This window comes from Dreissena polymorpha, chromosome 11, assembly GCF_020536995.1.
Source record: "Dreissena polymorpha isolate Duluth1 chromosome 11, UMN_Dpol_1.0, whole genome shotgun sequence".
NCBI classification, from domain to species: domain Eukaryota; kingdom Metazoa; phylum Mollusca; class Bivalvia; order Myida; family Dreissenidae; genus Dreissena; species Dreissena polymorpha.
In genome coordinates, this window is record NC_068365.1 from 33524330 (window position 1) to 33549552 (window position 25223).

Sequence of the window (25223 nt, forward strand, 5' to 3'; positions counted from 1 at the left end):
GAGTGGTTATGTAATATGGAATTTATTACACAAGTTATGGGAAAAAGATAAAAGTGATGCTTTGCCGAGTTTTCATCATTTACAAATATAATGTAATAAATTCTGTATTACATGACAACGGATATGATGTTCTATTGATATCATAGGTACATCATGTTTAGTAATTAAAGATAAATGCACAGAGCCTAAATGCCCTGATACATTTTTATGCTCCCGGAAGGGTGGCATATAGCAGTTGTACTGTTATTCCGTTTGTCTGTCTGTCTGTGTGTCCGTCCGAAAACTTTAATATGGGCCATAACTTTTGCATTATTGAAGATAGCAACTTGATATTCGGCATGCATGTGTATCTCATGATGCTGCACATTTTGAGTCGTGAATGGTGAAGGTCATCCTTCAAGGTCAAAAGTAAAAAAAATACAATCCAAGGGAAGTAATAAGCTTTAAAAGGGAGATAATTTCTAAACCTGCCAAATGATATATTGAAATTTTATTTCAAAGCGGCGCAAAGGTGGGCATTGTGTTTCTGACAAACACAATTCTTGTCTAATGATGCCATAGCTAGTGAGGTAACTTCAAGGTGTTACAGCGTAGTATTAAAATTATTTAACGGCATTATTACACTCCCGCGAAGTCATCAATAATGTAAAAACCATTATTTGAAACTGGAATAAACAATGTAGTGCAACTGTTTCATTGCCCAATCAATGATGTCATAAAAGATGTCAGGTGATAAGGTCCTATCTCCAATTGCATAATCTGCTCTGAAATGACCAGTCGTTTTGAATGTAACTTAAGTTATTATAACTGCACCCTATTGTCAATTTAAAGGTTTCACAATGTAGCTGTAGCAGAGCATTGACACTGCTTTATATACTAGTATTAATCTTGTACAACAAGTTGGTGTATTAATAAATAAATTTGGTCTTCTGCTTAAGGATATAACATGCACAATATATTACTATTTTTATATCGATACACAGAAGACCTCTAACCACTTATTTGATGATACACCAAAATGAACAGCATCTAATTATACTTCTTTATCAGGGTAGCTTTGCTTGAAACTTAATTATCATAGATACACTAAGTGCTAAAATGCCTAGTGGGAAAACAAAGTTTAACCCTTCATGGATGGAAAAGTTGGACAACAGTGGAAAAACACTCAGATCATGGTGCAAGAGAGATACCGGCAATGAGTTTGCAAGATATTGTACTGTCTGAATGAAGTCCATCTTGTTGTAATTCTGGTGCTAATCAACTGATAAGTCATGCAGATGGATAAAAACACAAGGAAAACATGAAATACATGCATGATAATTCACAAAAGCGTGGAAGTGCCCCAAAGCCAAGCAGCTCTCAGGGTGGTGGGGATAAATCTATCTGTATGCAAGTACAACCATCACACAAGGAACAGATACAAAAGGCTCAAATCTTCTGGGCCCTTAAGGTAGCTTCAAGTGGGTATCCATACAGAACATGTGATGGCACTCCTGCTCTGTTTCATGCTATGTTTCCTGGACCTGTGTCTAAAAAATTAGTATTATGTATTCCTACTTTTGAGGGAAAAGTTCCTACTTTTTCCTACTTTTTTCCTACTTTTCTTGCAAAAGTAGTTCCTATTTTTTCCTACTTTTTGCAAAAAGGTCACTTGACAGCCTGATAGTGGAGCTATCCTACTCACCCCAGCGTTGGGGTTGGGGTTAACATGCAAATGTTAAAGTTTGCGTACTACCCCAAATATTTTCATTGTCCCTTGACATATTGCTTTCATATTTTGCATACTTCTTTACCAAAATGACCCCAACCTATAAACAAGAGCAGTCAACTCTATCAAGCCAGGGATTTTTCAGCGTTGTTTGCGCCTCCGGAAAAAGGAGGTGTTCCCAAAGCAAATGGACCCGATCCCAAACCCAACTAAAAAAAAAAATCCCAATGTCAAAAAAAAAAAAGAGAGAAAGATGTGTCTTATGAATTATGATTATAAGATTATTAATGTCCAGCTGATGTGTATCATACCAACTAGCACTGCTGTGGTTGAGCGAGGATTCAGCACCATGAACCTGCTGTGCTCCCCATTACGCAGCACATTCACACAAACCAAACTTACTCATCTGATGCTTACCTGCATTGAAGGTCTCGATCTGAATGACAAAACATTGGAAGAGCTGTGTGATGTTTTCAAAAAAAGAAAGCAGAGAAAAATTATGCTGTAACTTGTGTGACTTTTAGTGTTTGTTTTGGTAAGAAATATCTGCTAAAAGTTTTTGACTGTACAGTTCTTATCTCAGAGTGTAACTGTAACTGAAAAACAAAATTGCAGTACTTGAATAAACGTTGATCATACCAAATATTGCATGTGTTTATATAAAGAAGACAAAATAACAAATAAAAACATATTTATTTGTTAAACCACTGACTTATTTAAGCTTGATGAATTCACAATGTTTTCCCAAAATGAGCCGTTTCATCGAAGCAAAAATTCCCAAAATGGACAATTTGTCGGTAAAGAATTCCCAATATGGTCAGACTCCTTATCCAAAAATACAGTACAGGCACCGTGTACTTAAACAAACGCCACTCGTCGCGGTGTTCATTTTATGGTGTTCGTTTACCAAACGACCCCGCGATGGGGTGTTCAGATCAAATATTCACGGGGGCCGTTTTCCATAAGGTGGACACCGCGAATCACCGCGGACCCATAATATCTACCGCGGTGTTCATCGTGTTCGCTAAAAATAAAAAATAATTAAATATAAACGTAAATTATTGATCCCTTTCATTTAAAGCGATAATAAATACATGTAAATATAGTCTATTTTTATGTACATGCTGGTCGAAGGATATTTTAAGTATTTAACATGATATTATGGGCTTCTAACAATATATGCAATGTTTATAGGTGTCTATCGCAACCATCGGTTATTTTATGGTGTTGTCACTTCACATAAACTTATATCTATTAATGCAGCATCAACATTCTAAAACGATATCCTGGAAAAATAAAAATATCATTTGAATATCAATTGTACTTTCGTTATGATTCGGTGTACGATGTGAATCTAAATTTCATTTTAGTGCAGATTCATTTATACGACACAAAGACACAAATTTGTTTTACGGATCATTTCGGCTTAGAGTATTGGACTGTCATGAAAAATATTGAATATTATATGTTTTTTATTAACCACTGGAAGCAAGACGAGTTGTAGATAATTGGTCAGTTACCACATTTTAACTAAATATTTTGACCAGTTTCCCTTTTTCAGCTCAATTCAACAGTCAAAATGCGCATAATATCAGTCTAAATCATATTGGCGACAATAAAATGCCACAAGACAGATATTTAATAAAACACTGTTTTAGCAAAAGCAGTATGAATTGTATCCATACATATATGCTAATAAATACGCTAATAAATGCTGTTGTTGTATCACATATTAATTCTGTGCATGTACATGTCAGTTGGTGAATTCAAAGTTCATGTCGGCAAAGAAAAACTGCGAAAAAGGTTCTCAACATATGTTGCCACAATGTCAACACATTGAGACAAACTGTGACAAATAAAGCTCAACACCTCCTGTTTTTTAGCTCATCTATTTTTTGAAAAAAAATTATGAGCTATTGTCATCACCTTGGCGTTGGCGTCGGCGTCCGGTTAAGTTTTGCGTTTAGGTCCACTTTTCTCAGAAAGTATCAATACTATTGCATTCAAACTTGGTACACTTACTTACTATCATGAGGGGACTGGGCAGGCAAATGTAGATAACTCTGGCTTGCATTTTGACAGAATTATGTGCCCTTTTTATACTTAGAAAATTGAAAATTTTGGTTAAGTTTTGTGTTAAGGTCCATTTTATTCCTACAGTATCAAAGCTATTGCTTTCATACTTGCAACACTTATTAACTATCATAAGGGGACTGTGCAGGCAAAGTTATGTAACTCTGACTGGCATTTGGACAGAATTATGGGCCCTTTATACTGAGAAAATTGAAAATTTGGTTGAGTTTTGTGTTTTGGTCCACTTTACCCCTAAAGTATCATAGATATTGCTTTCATACTTGGAACACTCGCAAACTATCATAAGGGTACAGAAAAAGGACAAGTTGCATAACTCTGGTTGTCATTTTTACGGAATTATGGCCCTTTTTTGACTTAGTAACTTTGAATATATGGTTAAATTTGGTGTTTCGATCCACTTTACTTCTAAAGTATCAAGGCTATTGCTTTTAAACTTCAAATACTTTCATGCTATCATGAGGTTATTGTACCTGGCAAGTTGAATTTTACCTTGACCTTTGAATGAGCTTGACTCAAGGTCAAATTATTAAATTTTGCTAAAATTGCCATAACTTCTTTATTTATGATTAGATTTGATTGATACTTTGACAAAACTACTCTTACCTGACATACCACAATAGACTCCACCCAAACCATCCCCCGTGCCCTCCCACCCCCCCCCTAATTTTTTTTTTTTTTAAGATCATCTCACAAATGACCACCACACCCTCACACTTTACAGCCCCCCCCCCCCCCCACCACCTCCAATTTTTTTTTGAAACGGTTAAAAAACAAATATTTATTTGTATTATTTTATTTTTGAAATACCGTCCAACCATCGCACCCCGTGCCCCCCCCCCCCCCCCCCACCCCCTGATATTTTTGTTCGCATTTTCTTTCGCATTTTTGGAAGATAATGTAATAAATGTCCACACCCCCACACCATACACCCCTCTTCACTCCACCCCTCCCTCCTTTGTGATTGAAATTGAGAGTCCCTTCACCTTTAAAAAGAAAATAGATGAGCGGTCTGCACCCGCAAGGCGGTGCTCTTGTTTTCCATTAAGTTTTCTGTGGACAACAAGTTTTTTAAAAGTTGGGTCCAGGTATACAAAAAAATACATTGTATTAAAGCCATAATTAAGTTTTACAAAACCCGATGTTGACACGCGATTTCATTGTCAGTGCTATTTGCGGAGCAATCAAGCTCAAATACGGGTATTCTCCTGCGCAGTGATCTCCGTTATTCTATAAGAGACCGGGAGCATGCCGCATTTTCAACATTCGGCCCGACTGTTAGACAGTGTACTGTTACATTTTTCAGGGAGAAGAGTTCATAAGTTCACCACACAGTATATGTACTCTACATTTTATTTACACACTACAAGAATAAATATATACACTAATGAATAAGTCTCTCATACTCCTTCTCTCTTACATCTCAACGGTCCATACCACTCTCCCTAGCCTCTCTCTCAACCTGGCTTTTCATACAATTCTGCCCACCCTCCCATATTTGGATGTGTGGACAGACACAGGTAGGACCTAACATTTAATTGGTATTTATTATTGCAAGTGTTGACATATTTGACAAGCAGACTCTGCGAGCACCAGAACAGACCAGTGTTGCTAATCTTTATTACAAAATGATGACCAACTGGTATCCTGTTCTGATAACAAATGCCCACCATGCCACATGGCATCAAACAGAGCAGTCTAAATTGAAATAATATACTAAAATTACAACACTCCCCTCACCTTAGCTTCTTAATTGTCCTCAATTAAGCCAAATAGTTGCATACATGACTAAATAGCCAGACTCACACTCACAACATATTAAACGGGAACTGTTATCAAAACACTTTATATGAATATAATATTACATCACAAATATAATACTTATATTAGAAACCTTCTACAAATAAGGAATTTTACTATGAGATGATGATACATTGTGATAATACATATCATCATATGAATCATCCCTTTTAAATTACTTGTACATGATTAGAAACCTCCACAACAAGGAATATTACTTGCAAATTACTACATGACATGGCATTAAACATCCATATACATTGACTTGTATTGCAAATAACTTCTCAATAAAAATTACACTGATCTATCCATCAATATAATGAATCATTAAAAGTATTGTCCTTTTAATTAACAAGAAACACATTCAAAGAAATATTATTCTTCAACAACTTTATCTCCAACATCATGCATTACTAGTATATCTAAAACATCGTAACAGTTTGATTATATGAAAGCAAGAATATACATTCTTAGTCATATGCAAAGTAAACACTCTGTTTAATAAGCACATCTACAAATCTTCTTTTATTGTCCAACTTATTACTTGAAAGTCTTAATATTTAGTTTCACATATTCACACAATCACACGTATCACTATCACACAAGTCCTAAAATGCATCCGCGTTAAGTGCCTTACACTTATTACTTTAAATTAACATTAACGAATGTATAATTTAGGCACAAAAATTTTGTTAAGTTCATACAATTATAAGTAGCAGTCGTCCTGCTTAATTGTCCTGTGCGCCTTACTTATTAAATGAACAGATGGTTATATTATAAACAATTCTATAAGAATATGGCGCAATGTTTGATTCTGAAAAAGAATAAATCCAAGTGTACACGGTTTTAAATCCAGAGAAATTTTTAATCACTCCGTAAAAACTCACTTAATCCAACAAATTAGCACAAAATATATACCAGAGTCATTGGTTTGGAATTATATACACTAAATTAAAAACTATAAAAGCGCACACAGTGACACTACATTTTCTATTGTTACAGTGGAGACACACACATGAAGAATGATCCTGTCGGCTGACAGATTCTATTTCTGAATTTAAGTCAACATTTTCAACAATTCATTGGGGTCAAATTCTTGTAAAAATCCCAGTGTAGCACCTTTAACCAGCGTAACATTACTGGAAGAAGTATTCAGCCGTCTAATTGGTATTTGATGGCTTTTAACTGTCCTTGGGGAGCTTAAAGTGTGCCCTAATGATATCCCATTTGTTGGCTGTTTATTTGACGAAGGGCATAGAATCCCAAGAGTTGAATTAATTGATCAAAGATTTATTGTCTGTCCAGGTATGATACACTCCGAATTGGCTGGAATTTTTACCTTGGCTCGTGATGTGACCCTAACTGCCCTGAGAGGTATTTTCTCAACAAATGTTGCACACCTCTTTCCATTCAAACGTAATCCACTTAATTGATAATCAAAGTCATATAGAAAATCCATACCAATAAGTCCGTCTTCACGAATTGGTGCAACAAACACAGTATATTCAAACCACTGTCCACATGATTTAAACTGTATTTGAAAAGGTCCTTCCCATACATTTGGTGTAGTTTTCTTTGATAGTCTTTTACATTTTGCAGTATTAATGCACAACCTAAAGTCCCCATTTAGCCATCAATTTCGAACACTAGGTGAATAACCAGAAACGGTATCTCTTGGAGGTCTTCGGCTGTCAGATTTAAGCCACTTCAAAACAACGCCAATATCTAGATCCTGCTGTTGGAGTCTGGCCATTCTCTCCGATGAACAGAAGACTTTGCTGAATTTGACAAGACTTTTTACAGAAGATGACATTTCACCTAATGCAGTCTTTCCGTCTTTATTCGGCATTTCATAATTTCTGTCATCCGCCTTCGAACTGTAATCTGCATCAGAGTTTTCAGAATGTTCACGGAAGCGCAGTCGGAATATCCGGTAGCGACGATATTTCCTAATTCTGAGTAACCCACGATACATGAAACGTACACAGTTCAACAACTTCACCACCTGAAGCTGTAGCAGCAAGAAAATCCAACCCCAGAATCCGGATTCCTGAAGTTTTACTATGGAAACTCTTGCTTTCGATGACCCCGAGATTTGCACAATCCTTTTTGCAAATAAAGGTACCGCGTCATCAAACTGAGAGTAATCTGACTACTGCTTATGTTTCCTCAAACATGTGTCACATCCCTTACATGATGGCTCCTCTAGCGTTAGATGTCCTTCATAACACTCACATACTTCTGGTTCACTTGGTATTCGACTGAGGCTGTCCACATTAACATGTTTTAGGCCACTTCGGTATTGTATCCGAAAATCATACTGCAATAACACTTCCAACCAGAGGGGATTGTTGTCACAATCACACTACTGAAGACATTTCCATCGATCCCTAAACTTTCTGTGATCATTCCGATTAGAATCCAGTCCAAACATGTCCACAGGTTCCACTAACCAGCTAGCAGCTAAATAAATCTTTTCCACGGGTTCCACTAACCAACATGTGCTAAATAAATCTTTTTGGGCAACAATAACCGAAACTCCAAACATTGAAACAACACCAATAATCAAAATAAGACATTGTAACATTCCCATATGTCCAACCTCAATGAAACAGTCCCCTGATGATTTCGTAAGTCCAACAGCTCACTTTAATCCTGACGCAATTATATAATAAGCACTTTCCTCACAAGCGTGTTAAAGTCCTTATCCCGCCGCTGCCACCAGTGTTACCATTTTCGAGGGGGGGGGGGAAGTTCATAAGTTCACCACACAGTATATGTACTCTACATTTTATTTACACACTACGAGAATAAATATATACACTAATGAATAAGTCTCTCATACTCCTTCTCTCTTTACATTTCAACGGTCCATTCAACTCTCTTAGCCTCTCTCTCAACCTGGCTTTTCATACAATTCTGCCCACCCTCCCATATTTTGATGTGTGGACAGACACAGATAGGACTTAGCATTTAATTGGTATTTATTATTGCAAGTGTTGACATATTTGACAAGCAGACTCTGCGAGCACCAGAACAGACCAGATTTGCTAATCTTTATTACAAAATGATGACCAACTGGTATCCTGTTCTGGTAACAAAAGGCCCACCATGCCACATGGCATCTAACAGAGCAGTCTAAATTGAAATCATATACTAAAATTCCATTGTGAGCACTTAATTGATAATCAAAGTCATACAGAAAATCCATACCAATAAGTCCGTCTTCACGAATTGGTGCAACAAACACAGTATATTCAAACCACTGTCCACATGATTTAAACTATATTTGATAAGGTCCTTCCCATACATTTGGTGTAATTTTCTTTGATAGTCTTTTACATTTTGCAGTATTAATGCACAACCTAAAGTCCCCATTTAGCCATCAATTTCGAACACTAGGTGAATAACCAGAAACGGTATCTCTTGGAGGTCTTCGGCTGTCAGATTTAAGCCACTTCAAAACAACGCCAATATCTAGATCCTGCTGTTGGAGTCTGGCCATTCTCTCCGATGAACAGAAGACTTTGCTGAATTTGACAAGACTTTTTACAGAAGATGACATTTCACCTAATGCAGTCTTTCCGTCTTTATTCGGCATTTCATAATTTCTGTCATCCGCCTTCGAACTGTACCGTATTTTTCGGGTTATATGTCGCACCGGAATGTAAGACGCATCCCCGTTTTTTTTACATTATTTTATTTTTGTCCATACATAAGACGCTCCGGCGTAAACGACGCACATAAATCATCATTAAATATTCCCAAAAATGCAGTCACACGTTTATCCATTAAATGTTTAATCCTCTTTCGTGTTTTATTTCAGATAGAAAATTCATCTTAAAAACGATGCTGGCATTTGTTCTCTCACATGCTCATTGTATTGATATATTTTTTTCCATTAAATTTATTTGAACGTATTTATTTAAACAAAAACGTCATTCAGAACAATGTATTACCGGTAATATTTGACCCTATCCGCAAGCCGTTGCATTCGCACATTTGTATCGTTTTGTCAAAAAATGCTGATCATGTTTTCACAAATACCAAAATTCAATCAAGTCTTGACCAGATTTTCCTGTAAATCAGTACACAGAACATTTTCTGTTTCAATAATAAACTACCTAAACGAGCGTAACGTCAAAGATACAGCATTCTCTTCGCTACACAGTTTTTCTTCAACAATGTATACACCCACGGTAATTTTCGCGCGCTTTCTACCAGAACAAAGAAAAGTACATGAGCTATAGATGTGACTAGCGTAAACGTGGCGTTAGCAATAAAATTGGAAATACGAATTTAAATAAGCGCATTTGATAATACAACAAAACAAAATAAAAAAACAATTATTGTGTAATAAACTGCATTTTGGCTATATATGCAGCATTTGCTGTTTCATAAAAAATAAATGTACCTTTTTATTAAAATAGTATAGCGATGTTTGTTTGTTTTAATGTGTATTGTTTGCAAAACTTTTGTAGCATAAAGTATACTGGCATTCTTTAATTGGTAACACGAGCATTTTTATGATGAATATTAAAATGAGGCCTGTTATGAGAAGGGCTAATATTCTTATCGTGATAATCTTAATATAAGTGTGCAGACGTGTGTCGTACCAGGCTTACCAATAAACGCTATTAATCCACACTGGGGACATCGTCTCCCATGGAGAGATTATGTTCGTTCATCTATCGCAGATGGTTAAAGGGTATTTGAGATCTCAGGTTTGCAGACATGTGGTATTGCAGGCATACCAATAAACGCTTGTAATGCACACTGGGGACATCGCTGACGGATTCTCCGATGTCGACGACCATGGCGAATAAATGATGTGAATTTGTATTGTCGACTTTACGCTCAGTGCATACAATGTAAGTTGTAACAGTTTGACGTCATAGCTTACACAGCGCGCGCCACCCATGACAACGTCTGAATTCATCACCCATGTTACACGCAGTCCACGTTTTAAGTGTATACAGTGACTAAAAATTAAATCAGCACTGAACTATCTCATGTTTATATACATGTGCTCTTTTCAAACACGCAAAACACGTGGCTTGTATCTAGTAACGGATGTAGAAATGTTTAATTTGTCAATTGTTTAAAAGCAATTTACGATGTTAATTATAATTTATTCTTCTTGTTTAAATAATGTTTTTTTTGTGCATTGATCTTAAATGGATGTTAAATTTGTTTATTCCAGGTAAGTTACATAAGTAATTTAACTAATTGGATATCGCGAAAAAATGTACCAAAAATACATGTATGACTTCATATATCGCTATTTGTATACATGTCCCGGAAAATCGGCAAATGTCCCAGAAAATTTAGCACAATATTTGTCCCGGAATCGGTCTGAAAATTTATGGCATGTATGGTATTGTGCCGTATCTTATTGTATACTTATTGTTGTATACTCTGCTTCTCATTGATATTGTGTTTGTTTGTTGTACTTTATTATTTTTTGTTTCAAATTGTTGTAAAAATCGTAAGGTTAGCTCGTAAAATAAATTTAGCAGACGACTACTTTTTTGTTGCGGTGTTTAATTTAGGTTACGGTACTGTATAGTACCCCAATAGTATCGTTAGTAGTGTGTAATCAACTATGTGTAAAATAAAATTGTGTTACAAAAAAAACAGCGAAACAAATTACCAGCAATGGTTATCAAACTCGCGGATTTATGCAATTCTGACTTAAAAAATTCACATTCTGACTTTAGAAAAATCGATTTTGTACATACATAAGACGCTCCGGGGCATACGACGCATGTTACTTTTGCCTGTAAAAAAGTCGCGACTTATACCCCGAAAAATACGGTAATCTGCATCAGAGTTTTCAGAATGTTCACGGAAGCGCAGTCGGAATATCCGGTAGCGACGATATTTCCTAATTCTGAGTAACCCACGATACATGAAACGTACACAGTTCAACAACTTCACCACCTGAAGCTGTAGCAGCAAGAAAATCCAACCCCAGAATCCGGATTCCTGAAGTTTTACTCTGGAAACTCTTGCTTTCGATGACCCCGAGATTTGCACAATCCTTTTTGCAAATAAAGGTACCGCGTCATCAAACTGAGAGAAATCTGACTACTGCTTATGTTTCCTCAAACATGTGTCACATCCCTTACATGATGGCTCCTCTAGCGTTAGATGTCCTTCATAACACTCACATACTTCTGGTTCACTTGGTATTCGACTGAGGCTGTCCACATTAACATGTTTTCGGCCACTTCGGTGTTGTATCCGAAAATCATACTGCAATAACACTTCCAACCAGAGGGGATTGTTGTCACAATCACACTACTGAAGACATTTCCATTGATCCCTAAACTTTCTGTGATCATTCCGATTAGAATCCAGTCCAAACATGTCCACAGGTTCCACTAACCAGCTAGCAGCTAAATAAATCTTTTCCACGGGTTCCACTAACCAGCATGTGCTAAATAAATCTTTTTGGGCAACAATAACCGAAACTCCAAACATTGAAACAACACCAATAATCAAAATAAGACATCGTAACATTCCCATATGTCCAACCTCAATGAAACAGTCCCCTGATGATTTCGTAAGTCCAACAGCTCACTTTAATCCTGACACAATTATATAATAAGCACTTTCCTCACAAGCGTGTTAAAGTCCTTATCCCGACGCTGCCACCAGTGTTACAATTTTTGAGAGGGGGAGTTCATATGTTCACCACACAGTATATGTACTCTACATTTTATTTACACACTACAAGAATAAATATATACACTAATGAATAAGTCTCTCATACTCCTTCTCTCTTACATCTCAACGGTCCATACCACTCTCCCTAGCCTCTCTCTCAACCTGGCTTTTCATACAATTCTGCCCACCCTCCCATATTTGGATGTGTGGACAGACACAGGTAGGACCTAACATTTAATTGGTATTTATTATTGCAAGTGTTGACATATTTGACAAGCAGACTCTGCGAGCACCAGAACAGACCAGTGTTGCTAATCTTTATTACAAAATGATGACCAACTGGTATCCTGTTCTGATAACAAATGCCCACCATGCCACATGGCATCAAACAGAGCAGTCTAAATTGAAATAATATACTAAAATTACAACAGTACAGACTGGTTTCTTTATTTTTACAATCAGACAGAAATAAAAAGTATCAAACTAACTTAATCAAAACACAGTCTACCTTGTTATTTAAGACGACTAATGGTAAAGATGGAACATTTTGTTTTTTTAAATCTTCAGCAACGGAGCAGAAATCCGTAGCTTTGAGCAGTCCACCTCTCAAAAAAACTAAGAAAGATTATGATAAAAAATATGATCTAAGTAGACGCACCAGAACTTATCAAGAAACTTTGCTAACAGATTTGCAATGGTTACCAGTTGATGATAATCAAATTGCTACCAGTAGCAGAGCCTCAGTCTGATGAGGTCCACATATTGGACTAGTTTAATTTGTTAAGAATACGATGAACATATGTTCAACACATGTTTTAATAACACTAGCTTTGCAAGATTAAAAGTTTGAGAAAGTTTTTATATTGTTTATAATATACTGCTAGAATATGTACCATTGAAATACAACTATTAACAAAACAAGCAAATCATACTCATTTTAATATATTCCAAATTATTTTACATTAATCAATAAATGTGTTTATAATTTATATAAACATTAACGGACAAGTGTAGTTCAGCAACGGACAAATTAAATTTCCTAAATGGTTGTCTGTGGACAAGTATATTTTTGGAGATTTCGCCACCCCTGCCTCAATACCATAATTTAATAAAACGTATGAAAAAACATTAGTACCGTGCTTGTCGTTACATTATGCATCAAAACTAACTGTCTAGCACTGTTTGAAACCTTTGTTTACATACATTTCAACTAAATGACATTTTAAACACACGAGTGATTTCATTGGTCCAATGCGAAGGTGTGTCTTTACAACTGGAGATTTTATTCATGAATACTGCCTGATCATTGTCAACTGGGTCAAGCGAATTGTGTATCGTGTTATTTCTTAAAATTTGACCCAGCATGTGTAGACATATACATGTAATAAGATAATTTTATACATTTCCAGAAAGGAAATTTATGTCTGCGTTGAATAAGACCTGGTTCATGAAAATTGCTGCAAAATTGATGAAGTAATTGCTGTTTAAAGCGATGCACCCTGTTTTCGGATGAATTTGAGTTGCATACCTTGTTATATATATATTTGAGGGGGATTTTTTTTTTTCAGAAAAGTTAATTTTTCGTTATAATATGATTATTTATCATTCAAAATGATGTTTTCATTAATTAATATCATAGCCACACGCTAACCACCTGTGGGTGAGCATATAGTTGCTTCTTTGTGCATCCATCCAAATTGTTAAATATCCTTATTCAAGGTGTCCGATAAAGTGTTCTGCATGTTGTTGTTTTGACTTCCAGCAAATATAAATATAATCTGTAAAATAAAACTATCATGTCTTCATCTTAGAATCATCAGTGAAAACAATGGAACCGCACCCCTCACCTTCAAGCGTTTCCAGTCAGTTCTTTCGCGTATGGACCCTCCAGCGAAACCAGAGGACCGAATTTCGCTAGATACAATTTGTCAGTGTAGGACCCCTATAGCGCTGGACCATGATGACAAATACGGGGTCCCAACCCTAGATGAACTTGGTGAGTTATTTTTTGTTTTTACAGGAATTACGAGATGCATTGATTGCTGTTATGGTGAACTTTTTTTCAGGTTTTTTGTTGTACATTAAGGAATTTTGAAATAAATGACCATCATATAATGACGACACTTCGCTTGCAACAACGATGCGGCTGGCCTCCAGGTATAGTTCACAGTGGATTCCTAGTGATTTTTGAATATTTGTTATGTGTATATAATATAGTATGAGGAAACTTTTGTGTCCGGCTGACAATACATTATCATTCATTTTGTGATTTCAAAATAAATTGGCACAAGGGATCATCATATCAAGACAACATGTGGCATCCAGAACTAGGTTTCTGACTTCAAGGTCAAGGTCACAGTTGACACTTGAAGTTTTTCACAATTCTGATATTGATTTAGTCATAGTAAATGTAAGTGTCTGGTCCATAAATTTATTGTGCATTATTAGACAATTAATTGTCAGAAATAATCACAATGTCAGACAATTTATGTGCATTTAAATGAAAATACCATGTCTGTATTAGAGATAGTAGATGTCCTTATGAGTGTTGGTCGTATGTCTTTTTAGTGCACTGAGAAATGCCAAGATTGCATGTTGCTGGTGCTTGTTTAAATGTCTGTGTCACATATTTGGGACATATTTCTAATTAACATTGTGCGCACCTTATGTGCAAAATCTCTAGTGTTTGAAATTATTTTCTTATTCACAACTAATGCCCTGTCAGAAAAATATAATTCCTATATGAGTTTAATTATTTTTACTGATTTTTATGATGCTGAATTTTTATGTTGACTAGAAATGCCAGAAGAATGTCTGATTTTTTTTGCTAAATTGTTGAATTATTCCAACAGTGAGAGGGTTTTGGGAATAATCATGTTGCACAAAGAGTATTGTAAATAATTGTTGTATACCTGTAATGTTGACATAATTATGGTCTTAATAATTGTTTAATAGGACAAATTTATTCATTTTCCTTTATTTACTCTTTCTTTCCTGTGCACTTAAAAAAGTCTAAACAGCAGTATTTATTTTGGTGTTATCATAAGTTTGAAATTTGGCAAGTATTAACCAAAAGGGACTTTTTATTTATTTTTACGAAGGATTAAAAAAGTTGCTGGGTATTGTTAAATATTGATTTACCAACCTCCTGCATGTAAATAAAATATAACATGTTGCTATTACCTTTGTTCACAAATTTTATGACAACTCATCATGATTGCTGCAAAATGATTTAAAAAATATGGTAGTCCTACACTTGGATTAAACATCTCCAATCTATGAGAGGTCTTATTTTGTTTGATTGAGAATATTATAAACATTGCTCTGCACTTCAGCAATTTTGATGATATACAAGAAATTAGAAATCAATATGCATACAAAAACTTTGATAAACCTTTGTACTGAATTATTTGATATTGAATTAATATGTTATTTTAATTAAATTGTAATTAAAATGATTTTGATAACCTTTAGAGCATAAAATATATGGTTTTGTAGATAACCGACTTATAAAACTCCATCAAATACGAGCATAATTTTATCGTAAAAAATATGTGATTTAATAAATAATTCTTTATTTGTGTCTTTTGAAGGGTTTGACACGTCTGGTTTGTCCTCGAAGGTGTTCCGTGGTGGGGAGTCCGAGGCATTACAGAGACTACATAGGCACCTGGAGCGCAAGGTAAGCTGGAGCGTTGGGATGTATTGTTTGTAGATTATTTCCTCCCTTTCCAAACCAGTTTCAAAAAGTTTTGAACTCTGCTTCATGTGTATAAAAAGTAAGTTTTAGTGAAACAGGTAAAGGGTTTAGCATACTTTACATGCTTAATGGTTTTACAAAAATCAGACCCCTAAATTATTTGTAGGGCCCAAATTTGAAAGATATTTAGCTATTCTTTAAGTTTGTCTGCTCTTTAACTCGACCAGGCAAAAAGATTTTGAAATAAATTGAATTTTTTTTTATCATATTTGTTTTGTAAAGTATATTTGATTTCTTGCTTCTGGAATTATACCTTTTTTATGCCGGTTTTCAAAATTGGATGTATTATAAGATCACCCTTGGCGGGCAGGCGGCGTCCACAGCAGTGTCCACTCTCTATCAAATAGTTTTTATCCGATCTTCACCAAACTTTTTCAGAAGTTGTATCTAGACAATACCTAGGTCAAGTTCGAATATGGGTCATGCCGGGTCAAAAACTAGGTCAAGGGGTCACTTTTCAAGTGCATTTCAAGGATTTAGCTTGGTGTCTGCTCTCTAATTGAAGTAGTTTTCATCCGATTTTCACCAAATTTGGTCAGAAGTCTTAATGATATCAAGGTTCAGTTCAAATATGGGTCATCATGCCTTGTCAAAATCTAGGTAACGACGTCACTTAGTGCATTTCAAGCATTTAGCATGGTGTCCGCTCTCTAATGGAAGTAGTTTTTATCCAATCTTCATCAAATTTGGTCAGAAGTTGATGATATCTAGGTCAAGTTCAAATATTGGTCATGCCGTGTCAAAAAATAGGTCACATGGTCACTAAGTGCGTTTAAAACAATCAAAGAACACTATAATTCTGCATCAGACCTGAAATTCAGTTACTGCACAGAAGTACAGACTGGTGTGCTCTAAGTGTACTTTTCTGACCACAAGTGTCTGGATCGGGATATAGTTTGTATGGTTAGTTATGCAGTTAAATGGTTAGTTATGTAGTTGTTGCATAATTTTCAAAAATATACCACTTTGCCTCTTAAATGGTCAGTTATGACATTAATAATTATATTATTTTGCCACTCAAATGGTAAAGTTATCAAGTTATCCAAAACCTTCAAACGGGCGTATCTTGTGACAGTTTGGCACTCTTGTTTAGTTATTGTAGAGGTTGTAACTTTTAAATATTTAAATATAAAGGTCTTTGAGACAATGTGTAGAAGGAAGTACATAGAAGTCCCCTAACGGTGAAACCAGAGGGGACTTATGGTTTACACTCTGTTTGTCAGTTAGACACTAAGTCTGTCACTCTTTTCTGGATCCTGCGATAACTATAAAAGTTCTTCATATTTTTGCATGAAACTTGAAACATGGACAGATGGCAATATGGAGATTATGCACGTCATTATATTTTGTTCCTACATCAAAAATTCTGGTTGCTTGCTATGGCAACAAATAGACTTGAAATATTCCTGAAAATGGTGGATCCTGCGATAACTTTAAAAGTTCTTCATATTTTTTCATGAAACTTGAAACATAGTCAGATGGCAATATGGAGAGGAAGGGGACTTTTATTTCTTGACAATAGTCTTGTTCACACCGGTTCAAGGTCAAACTAAGAGGTGCAATATTTGAGCCGCCATTTTTAGCTCAACTATTATATATGAAATATATATAGTGGAGCTATCCTTCTCAACCCTGCGTTGGCTTTCCGTTCTGTGCTGTTAGCGTGCAAATGTTAAAGTTTTCTTACTACCCCATTTATTTTCATTGTCCCTTGACATATTACTTTCATATTTTGCATACTTGTTTACCAACATCACCCCAACCTATAAACAAGAGCAGACAACTCTATCAAGCATTTTGTCATAATAATTGCCCCTTTTATACTTAGAATATGCATATTATTGATAAATCTATGTTAAAGTTTGTGTACTACCCCAAATATTTCCTATATCCTGTGACATATTGCTTTTATATTTTGCATACTTGTTTACCAAAATGACCCCAACCTATAAACAAGAGCAGACCATTGTATCAAGCATTTTTACATAATTATGGCCCCTTTTACACTTAGATAATTGAACATTTTGCTAAAATTGCCATAACTTCTTCAATTATGATCACATTTTATTATTACTTTGACAAAACAACACTTACCTGAATACCACAATGGATTCCACCCAAACAATACCTCACGCCCCTACCCAGAATCCCCCCACCCCCCCACCCCAATTTTTTTTTTAAACATCATCTAATCAATTACCCCACCCCACATTATATCCCCCTCTCACCCCCCACCCACCCGTACCCCCCCCCAATTTTTTTTTTAAACATCTAATTAATTAACACACCCCATACCATATTATACCCCCCTCTCACCCCCCCCCCTCCCTACCCCCCCCCCCAAAAAAAAATTATTTTTTTTCTCCGTCTTTTATTTTTGAAAGATCGTCTAATAAATGACCACACCCCACATTATACCCCCTCTCAACCCCCCCCCCCCCCCCTCCCCCTAAAATTTTTTTTTTAATTTTTTTCCCTTTTTTACTTTTGAAAGATCATCTAATAAATTATTGAATATGAACAATTTCCCCATGATGGCTTACGTTATTATGTCAAGCACTCAAATAGTTGAGCGCGCTGTCCTCTGACAGCTCTTGTTATTGTCCCCTTCATATGACAAATGCCTTTTGAAGAATTTACATGAAACATGCCTCAAATTTGTTGCATTGAGATATTGTTTAGAGACATGCCACCCCAAGGTCAATGAAACACTGGTTGGTCAAAATAATCACAGCAAGGCATATATCATGTTGCATTGTTATTAAGCATGTATTGCAATTTTTACTTACGCACACAATGGTAAATTAAATTATTTTATTATGCCCCCCTTTGAAAAAGAGGGGGGAATATTGTTTTGCACATGTCGGTCCATATGTCCGTCTGTATGTCCGTCCACCAGATGGTTTCCGAATGATAACTCAAGAACGCTAAGGCCTAGGATCATGAAACTTCATAGGTACATTGATCATGACTCGCAGATGACCCCTATTAATTTTCAGGTCACAAGGTCAAAGGTCAAGGTCACGGTGACTCAACTTATAAAAACGGTTTTCAGATGATAACTCAAGAACGCTTATGCCTAGGATCATGAGACTTCATAGGTACATAGATCATGACTCGCACATGACCCCTATTGATTTTCAGGTCACTAGGTCAAAGGTCAAGGTCACAGTGCCAAAAAAACGTATTCACACAATGGCTTCCACTACAACTGACAGCCCATATGGGCGGCATGCATGTTTAATAAACAGCCCTTGTTTGTTTTTTCAAATTCTTAACGAATACAACTGTTTACCATAGTATGCATGCCATCGGTTGATCTGTTTATGAAAATTTATGTAACAACTGATGGATGCATAAAGGAGAAATTTAATGATAGAATTGTATTCATGGTCATGGAAAAAAGAATATGATAATGTTTCCAGCATTAAATGCCATCTAATTTTACAATTGGTAACATTTCTCCCATTGGAAATTACTTAAATACCTGTTGCATAATAATTAAGACATATAAATAAATCCCAGAGGACTGCAGAGGATGGAAATAATGCTAGATTTTATACCAGGGTTGGAAATAATCCTTGTTCTACGTTTATGATATAGGCAAACAGGTTGCAGTAAACTTTATAACGTAAGGTTAGCATTGATGTCTGGAAATTAAGTATGTCATTATGAATAAATTAATTAAATAAATATTCATGTGATCATCAATTGCTTAAAATACACTAGGTTGCACATCACTGTGCTTAAAATACACTAGGTTGCACATCACTGATTTCAGGCCTGGGTTGCCAGTTTTGAGAAGCCCAAGATGACATCACAGTCACTGTTCCCTAGTCAGACAACTTTGAGCCCATACCTGAGGTTCGGATGCATATCTCCGCGACTGTTCTACTGGAAGTTACAAGAGCTCTATAGAAAGGTAGGCTGTCACAGGTTGTTTGTACTTTATTACACTAATTTATCACACTAAGCTTGATTAGTAAGAGTGTGAAAGAGTTGTACCATTTTACTTTCCCTTAAAGTGAATTAAACACCCACCAAAGTGCAGAGGTAAAAATACCCCCTGCTGGTCCCATGCAAGTTATGTGGCTCTGCTCGGATTTTCAAGAGTTTTTTAAAATGCTTAAACTCGATCTCCCAATATTTTTTTTGTGTCTAAAAAATATAACCTCTATTACATGTTGTTATGAAATTGCTTGTTCTGTTTAATCTGATTGGTTTTTACAAAAAATGGTCACTTTATAGTTGATTCTGAGTTATATGACCTTAGTATGAAACATTAATGAGTTCATCATCAGATGTAATATAAAGAAATTAATACTTTGTGCAATAATTACAAAATGCTGCAATAATAGTGTAGTTTAATTTAGTGTGGTACACATTAACATGTAGATCAACACATTCCATTTATAAAATAAGGCAACAACCAGGATTTGTTTGTCTTTAATTCATAAAACATTATTAAAACACTGGAAAAGCTGAGGATATTCCTAGCCATGATGGTGGGATTAATTTACAGACTTTCTGAATACCTTTATTTCTGACATACAAGATTGACACATTTTAAGAATGCACGATATGTATTATGAAATAATTGGTGGAGTCTTCTGACAGAAAAGACTTCTTATAATTCTTTTTCTATCAAATAATATATATATATATATATATATATATATATATATATATATATATATATATATATATATATATATATATATATATATATATATATATATATATATATATATATATATATATATTTATACATATATATATATTATGCATAGATTATGCCCTTATGTTGCTGAACTATGTATGATCATAAAAATTATGTAAATGTATGTCCCAATCTTTATGTTGAGTTTAGATTGATATAATTCAATTAAATCAATTTAAATGTGTTGAATAAGAGATATAGGATCTTGCATGAGTGGTCGTTTTTTATTGAATTTATTAAACAAGTCATCTAAATAAAGATAAAAACGAGGCTTACCGAAATAATGTTTATTTAGATGACGAGTTTAATAAATTCAATACAAATGACCACGAATCTAAGATTCTATTTATAACATGACCAACAGATTTTCTTTTTATTTTATGTTCTTTTCACTATTTATTCACATTGTTAAGGAGTTTAACTGAAGAAATTCGCTGAAATAGTAACGTCATGTCGTCAAAAAATGACGTCATTTTACAGTTATATAGCCAGTGTAATAACACCTGTGTAATAAACAAAGTTGAGCATTACGTTATCTCACTCCTGGAACGTAGGTCATGTTATAAGATGTTTTAATAAATAATGTTAACTAATTTGCAGAAACAATGACCAACTTTGTTCTTTTTTGCTCGTCGTTTTCAGAGAAAACCTGAGGTATTGTCATAGCCAGCTCGCTGTCCGCGTCGTGCTAAGGTTTTGAACATTGGCTCTAAAATAAAATTGCTTCCACCTACAACTTCATATGTAGATGCACTTTGATGAGTTCCACACGCCACACCCATTTTTGGGTCACTAGGGTAAAGGTCAAGGTCACTGTGACCTTAAAAAAAATTAATCAGACAAGCTTTCATTTATTCAAAACTGCACCTGTAGCCGAGCGTGGCACCCGTTATGCGGTGCTCTTGTTAGAACTGCACCCGTAGCCGAGCGTGGCACCAGCTATGCGGTGCTCTTGTTAGAACTGCACCCGTAGCCGAGCATGGCACCCGCTATGCGGTGCTCTTGTTAGAAGTGCACCCGTAGCCGAGCGTGGCACCCGCTATGCGGTGCTCTTGTTAGAACTGCACCCGTAGCCGAGCGTGGCACCCGCTATGCGGTGCTCTTGTTAGAACTGCACCCGTAGCCGAGCGTGGCATCCGCTATGCGGTGCTCTTGTTAGAACTGCACCCGTAGCCGTGCGTGGCACCCGCTATGCGGTGCTCTTGTTAGAACTGCATCCGTAGCCGAGCGTGGCACCCGCTATGCGGTGCTCTTGTTAGAACTGCACCCGTAGCCGTGCGTGGCACCCGCTATGCGGTGCTCTTGTTAGAACTGCCCCTTAGCCGAGCCGAGCGTGGCACCCGCTATGCGGTGCTCTTGTTAGAACTGCACCCGTAGCCGAGCGTGGCACCCGCTATGCGGTGCTCTTGTTATTATAATCAGTTAGGACTATAAACTACAAAAAGTAACAATTTTAAGCTACAGATGTACATGTATAGCGAAATTTTAAAACTTATGTGAACATTCAAATAATCTTCATTTTCATGTTTTTATGCCATGCCCCCTTTCGAAGAAAAGGGGGCATATAGTGATCGGACTGTCTGTCCGTCTTTCCGTCACACTTTGCGTTCAGGTTTCGAAAAATGCTCATAAGTTCTATGTCCCTTGAGATATAACCTTCATATTTGGTTTACATGTGTATATGGACAAGGCCTTTCTATACGCACACATTTTTTTACCCTTGTGACCTTGATCTTGAACTTAGGGTCTGCATTTAGATTTTGAAATCTGCGTTTAACGGTAGGTTTAAAAAAATGTTCATAACTTCTATGTCCCTTGAGATATAACCTTCATATTTTGTATGCATGTGTATATGAAAAAGGCCTTTCCATACGCACAAAAATTTTGACCCCTGTAACCATGACCTTGAACTTAGGGTCCGCGTTTAGGTTTTGAAATCTGTGTTTAGGTTTCGAAAAATGTTCATAACTTCTATGTCCCTTGAGATATAACCTTCATATTTGGTATGCATGTGTATATGGACAAAGCCTTTCCATACGCACACAAATTTTGACCCCTGTGACCTTGACCTAGAACTTAGGGTCCACATTTAGGTTTTGAAATCTGCGTTTAGGTTTCGAAAAATGCTCATTACTTCTATATCCCTTGAGATATAACCTTCATATTTGGTATGCATGTGTATATTGACAAGGCCTTTCCATACGCACAAAAATTTTGACTCCTGTGACCTTGACCTTGAACTAAGGGTCCGTGTTTAGGTTTCGAAATCTGTGTTTAGGTTTCGAAATCTGTGTTAAGGTTTCGAAAAAAGCTCATAACTCCTATCAAGCGTTTATAGGGGTCATAAGTCATCCTATGGTGACAGCTCATGTTCAAATAGTTTTTCTATCTCAAATTTTTGCATTGTATAAATCAAAGTAATTGTTGTTATGTTTATCTTTTTATTCTTCAGCCAGTCATATTTTTATGAGGTTTAGAAAGTGTTATGTGATATTTTTTATGTGTTTTGCATATGTTTACTCTAAGGTTGTAGAATTTGGGATCTTTACATAACGGCTGCCATGTTGGAAATAATGCCAAACAGGAAATAGTGCAAACATGCAAACATCAAACAAATTTTACATAGAACTGATAAAATTGATATTACCTTACACAAAAATAATTGCAAAAGAAATATACAATAGAAATTAAAATTGACTTTGCCAAACTTTTTTTGAAAATCAGTTTGCCCCCTAGTGTTTTACCTGGCACAAGCTAGGGATAGTCAGATAGGTATACCTTACAGGCAATGTTTATTTTAATATCAGTGCTGTTTTATTCTGCAGATAAAGAAGCAAAACGACCCTCCATTGTCATTGCATGGTCAACTTTTGTGGCGGGAATTCTTCTACACAGCAGCAACAAACAATCCTAACTTTGACAAAATGGAGGGCAATGCAATTTGTGTTCAGGTGCCGTGGGATAAAAATCCTGAAGCGTTGGCAAAATGGGCAGAGGTAAAATGAATTGTGACTAAAAATGTATGTTCAATATTATCAAGTTTAATGGAGAATAGTAAACACTGAATCTTTGGATGTAATAATATTCTGCTGACTGAAAATTTAAGTCAAAATAACTCAGTAGGGTTGACAGCAAAAAGGAGCCTAGAAAAGAACAATTGAATCATTAGTTAATTTATGGTACCCTTAAAGACCTCAACAACATTATCACATTTTTGTTGCTTTGACAACCACAACCATCTACTTTATTATTCCTTATTTGTTCCAATAAATGTTTGCTAAAGCTTCTAATTTCACTTCAGAATGCTTTCTCTTCCTTTGTGTTCTATGAAATATGATCTCTAAATGTTTCTTCCATGATCCTTAATTTGATCTTCCACAGGCTGTTGATAGTATTTTATGTTGAACAGTTTTTTATGATTTCATGTCCACAAAAAAGCAGTAAACAATGACAACAACTACACAAGTTAGCTATGCAGATGATTGTGATTTCATCTCTATGTAAGAAACCTCTCCTTACACAAGACATTGATTGTACATTACAAAAAATCTTACTTAAAAATTTCACAGATTTTTATTCTTATACCTTATTGCATCAATTTATCAAATTTCAAAATACAGATGTAGCCATTTACATTTCAAATTAGCTGTTTGATTTATGTAATAAAAAATCTCTAAAGCAAACAGCAAGTAATAGTTGCTCGGTTTGTGTGCCTACATGTATGCCTCATTTTGAGATATAATTGACATCTCGCCTGGCCGATGATCGCTCCGCCCGCTTAGTCACATGGCTTAGCGGTTAGAAAACCTAGACAAGCTAACACCCAAGTGGCTTCTTTGCCTATAGATTGCCTATGGATTATGTGATATTTCGGATGATTTGTACATGTATAGACTTTTTTTCACCCCCTATAACACTGGTAAAAGGGGTTTGTGTCATATATTTATTATGCCAATGCACTTAAATTTTAGTTTATAAAGAACATTAGCTATGTATAACGGGTATTTTAATAGCTTAATTACGTTACCTGATATCATATGCTTACTTATTCCGATAGGATTGTAATTTATCCGGAATTTTTCGTCCGAGGAATCCCACACTATTCAGAAACCCGTCAGGTAGGACAGAGCGGTCACAGAGTGCCGTGTAGCCGCACAACCAAAACGGGACATTACCCAGAATTCACTCTTATTCCGAATGGCGATATACAAAGGCTGACATTTTGTTATTAACTTAATTGTTGCTTCTGTTTCGCTTGATTCTTCTGTTTAACAGAATAGAGAAGTTTTTGTATTGCGTTAAAACATTCTCCGTATATATATATCCGTGTATTTCTGTAATTGTTTTGTGTATTTGTTTGTTTGTTCAAGGCAAAATATGCCTCAAACACGTGGCTCATGTGGACACATAAGGGCAGCATGGGACAACCATGGTAGCTGCCTGTCGTGTGCAGGATGTACCCAGGATAACTG

At 35.8% G+C, this 25223-nt stretch overlaps 1 protein-coding gene across 1 annotated transcript in view; it reads left to right on the top strand.

The window, feature by feature from the left end:
• The window catches only part of LOC127849743 (cryptochrome-1-like), a 70301-nt gene that overhangs the window by 22518 nt on the left and 22560 nt on the right, over positions 1-25223 (top strand). The window contains exons 4-7 of the mRNA XM_052382493.1: positions 14083-14267; positions 15865-15953; positions 19813-19953; positions 23577-23747. Of these exons, the coding sequence (XP_052238453.1) occupies positions 14083-14267; positions 15865-15953; positions 19813-19953; positions 23577-23747 (586 nt within the window). The remainder of the gene's footprint in view (positions 1-14082; positions 14268-15864; positions 15954-19812; positions 19954-23576; positions 23748-25223) is intronic.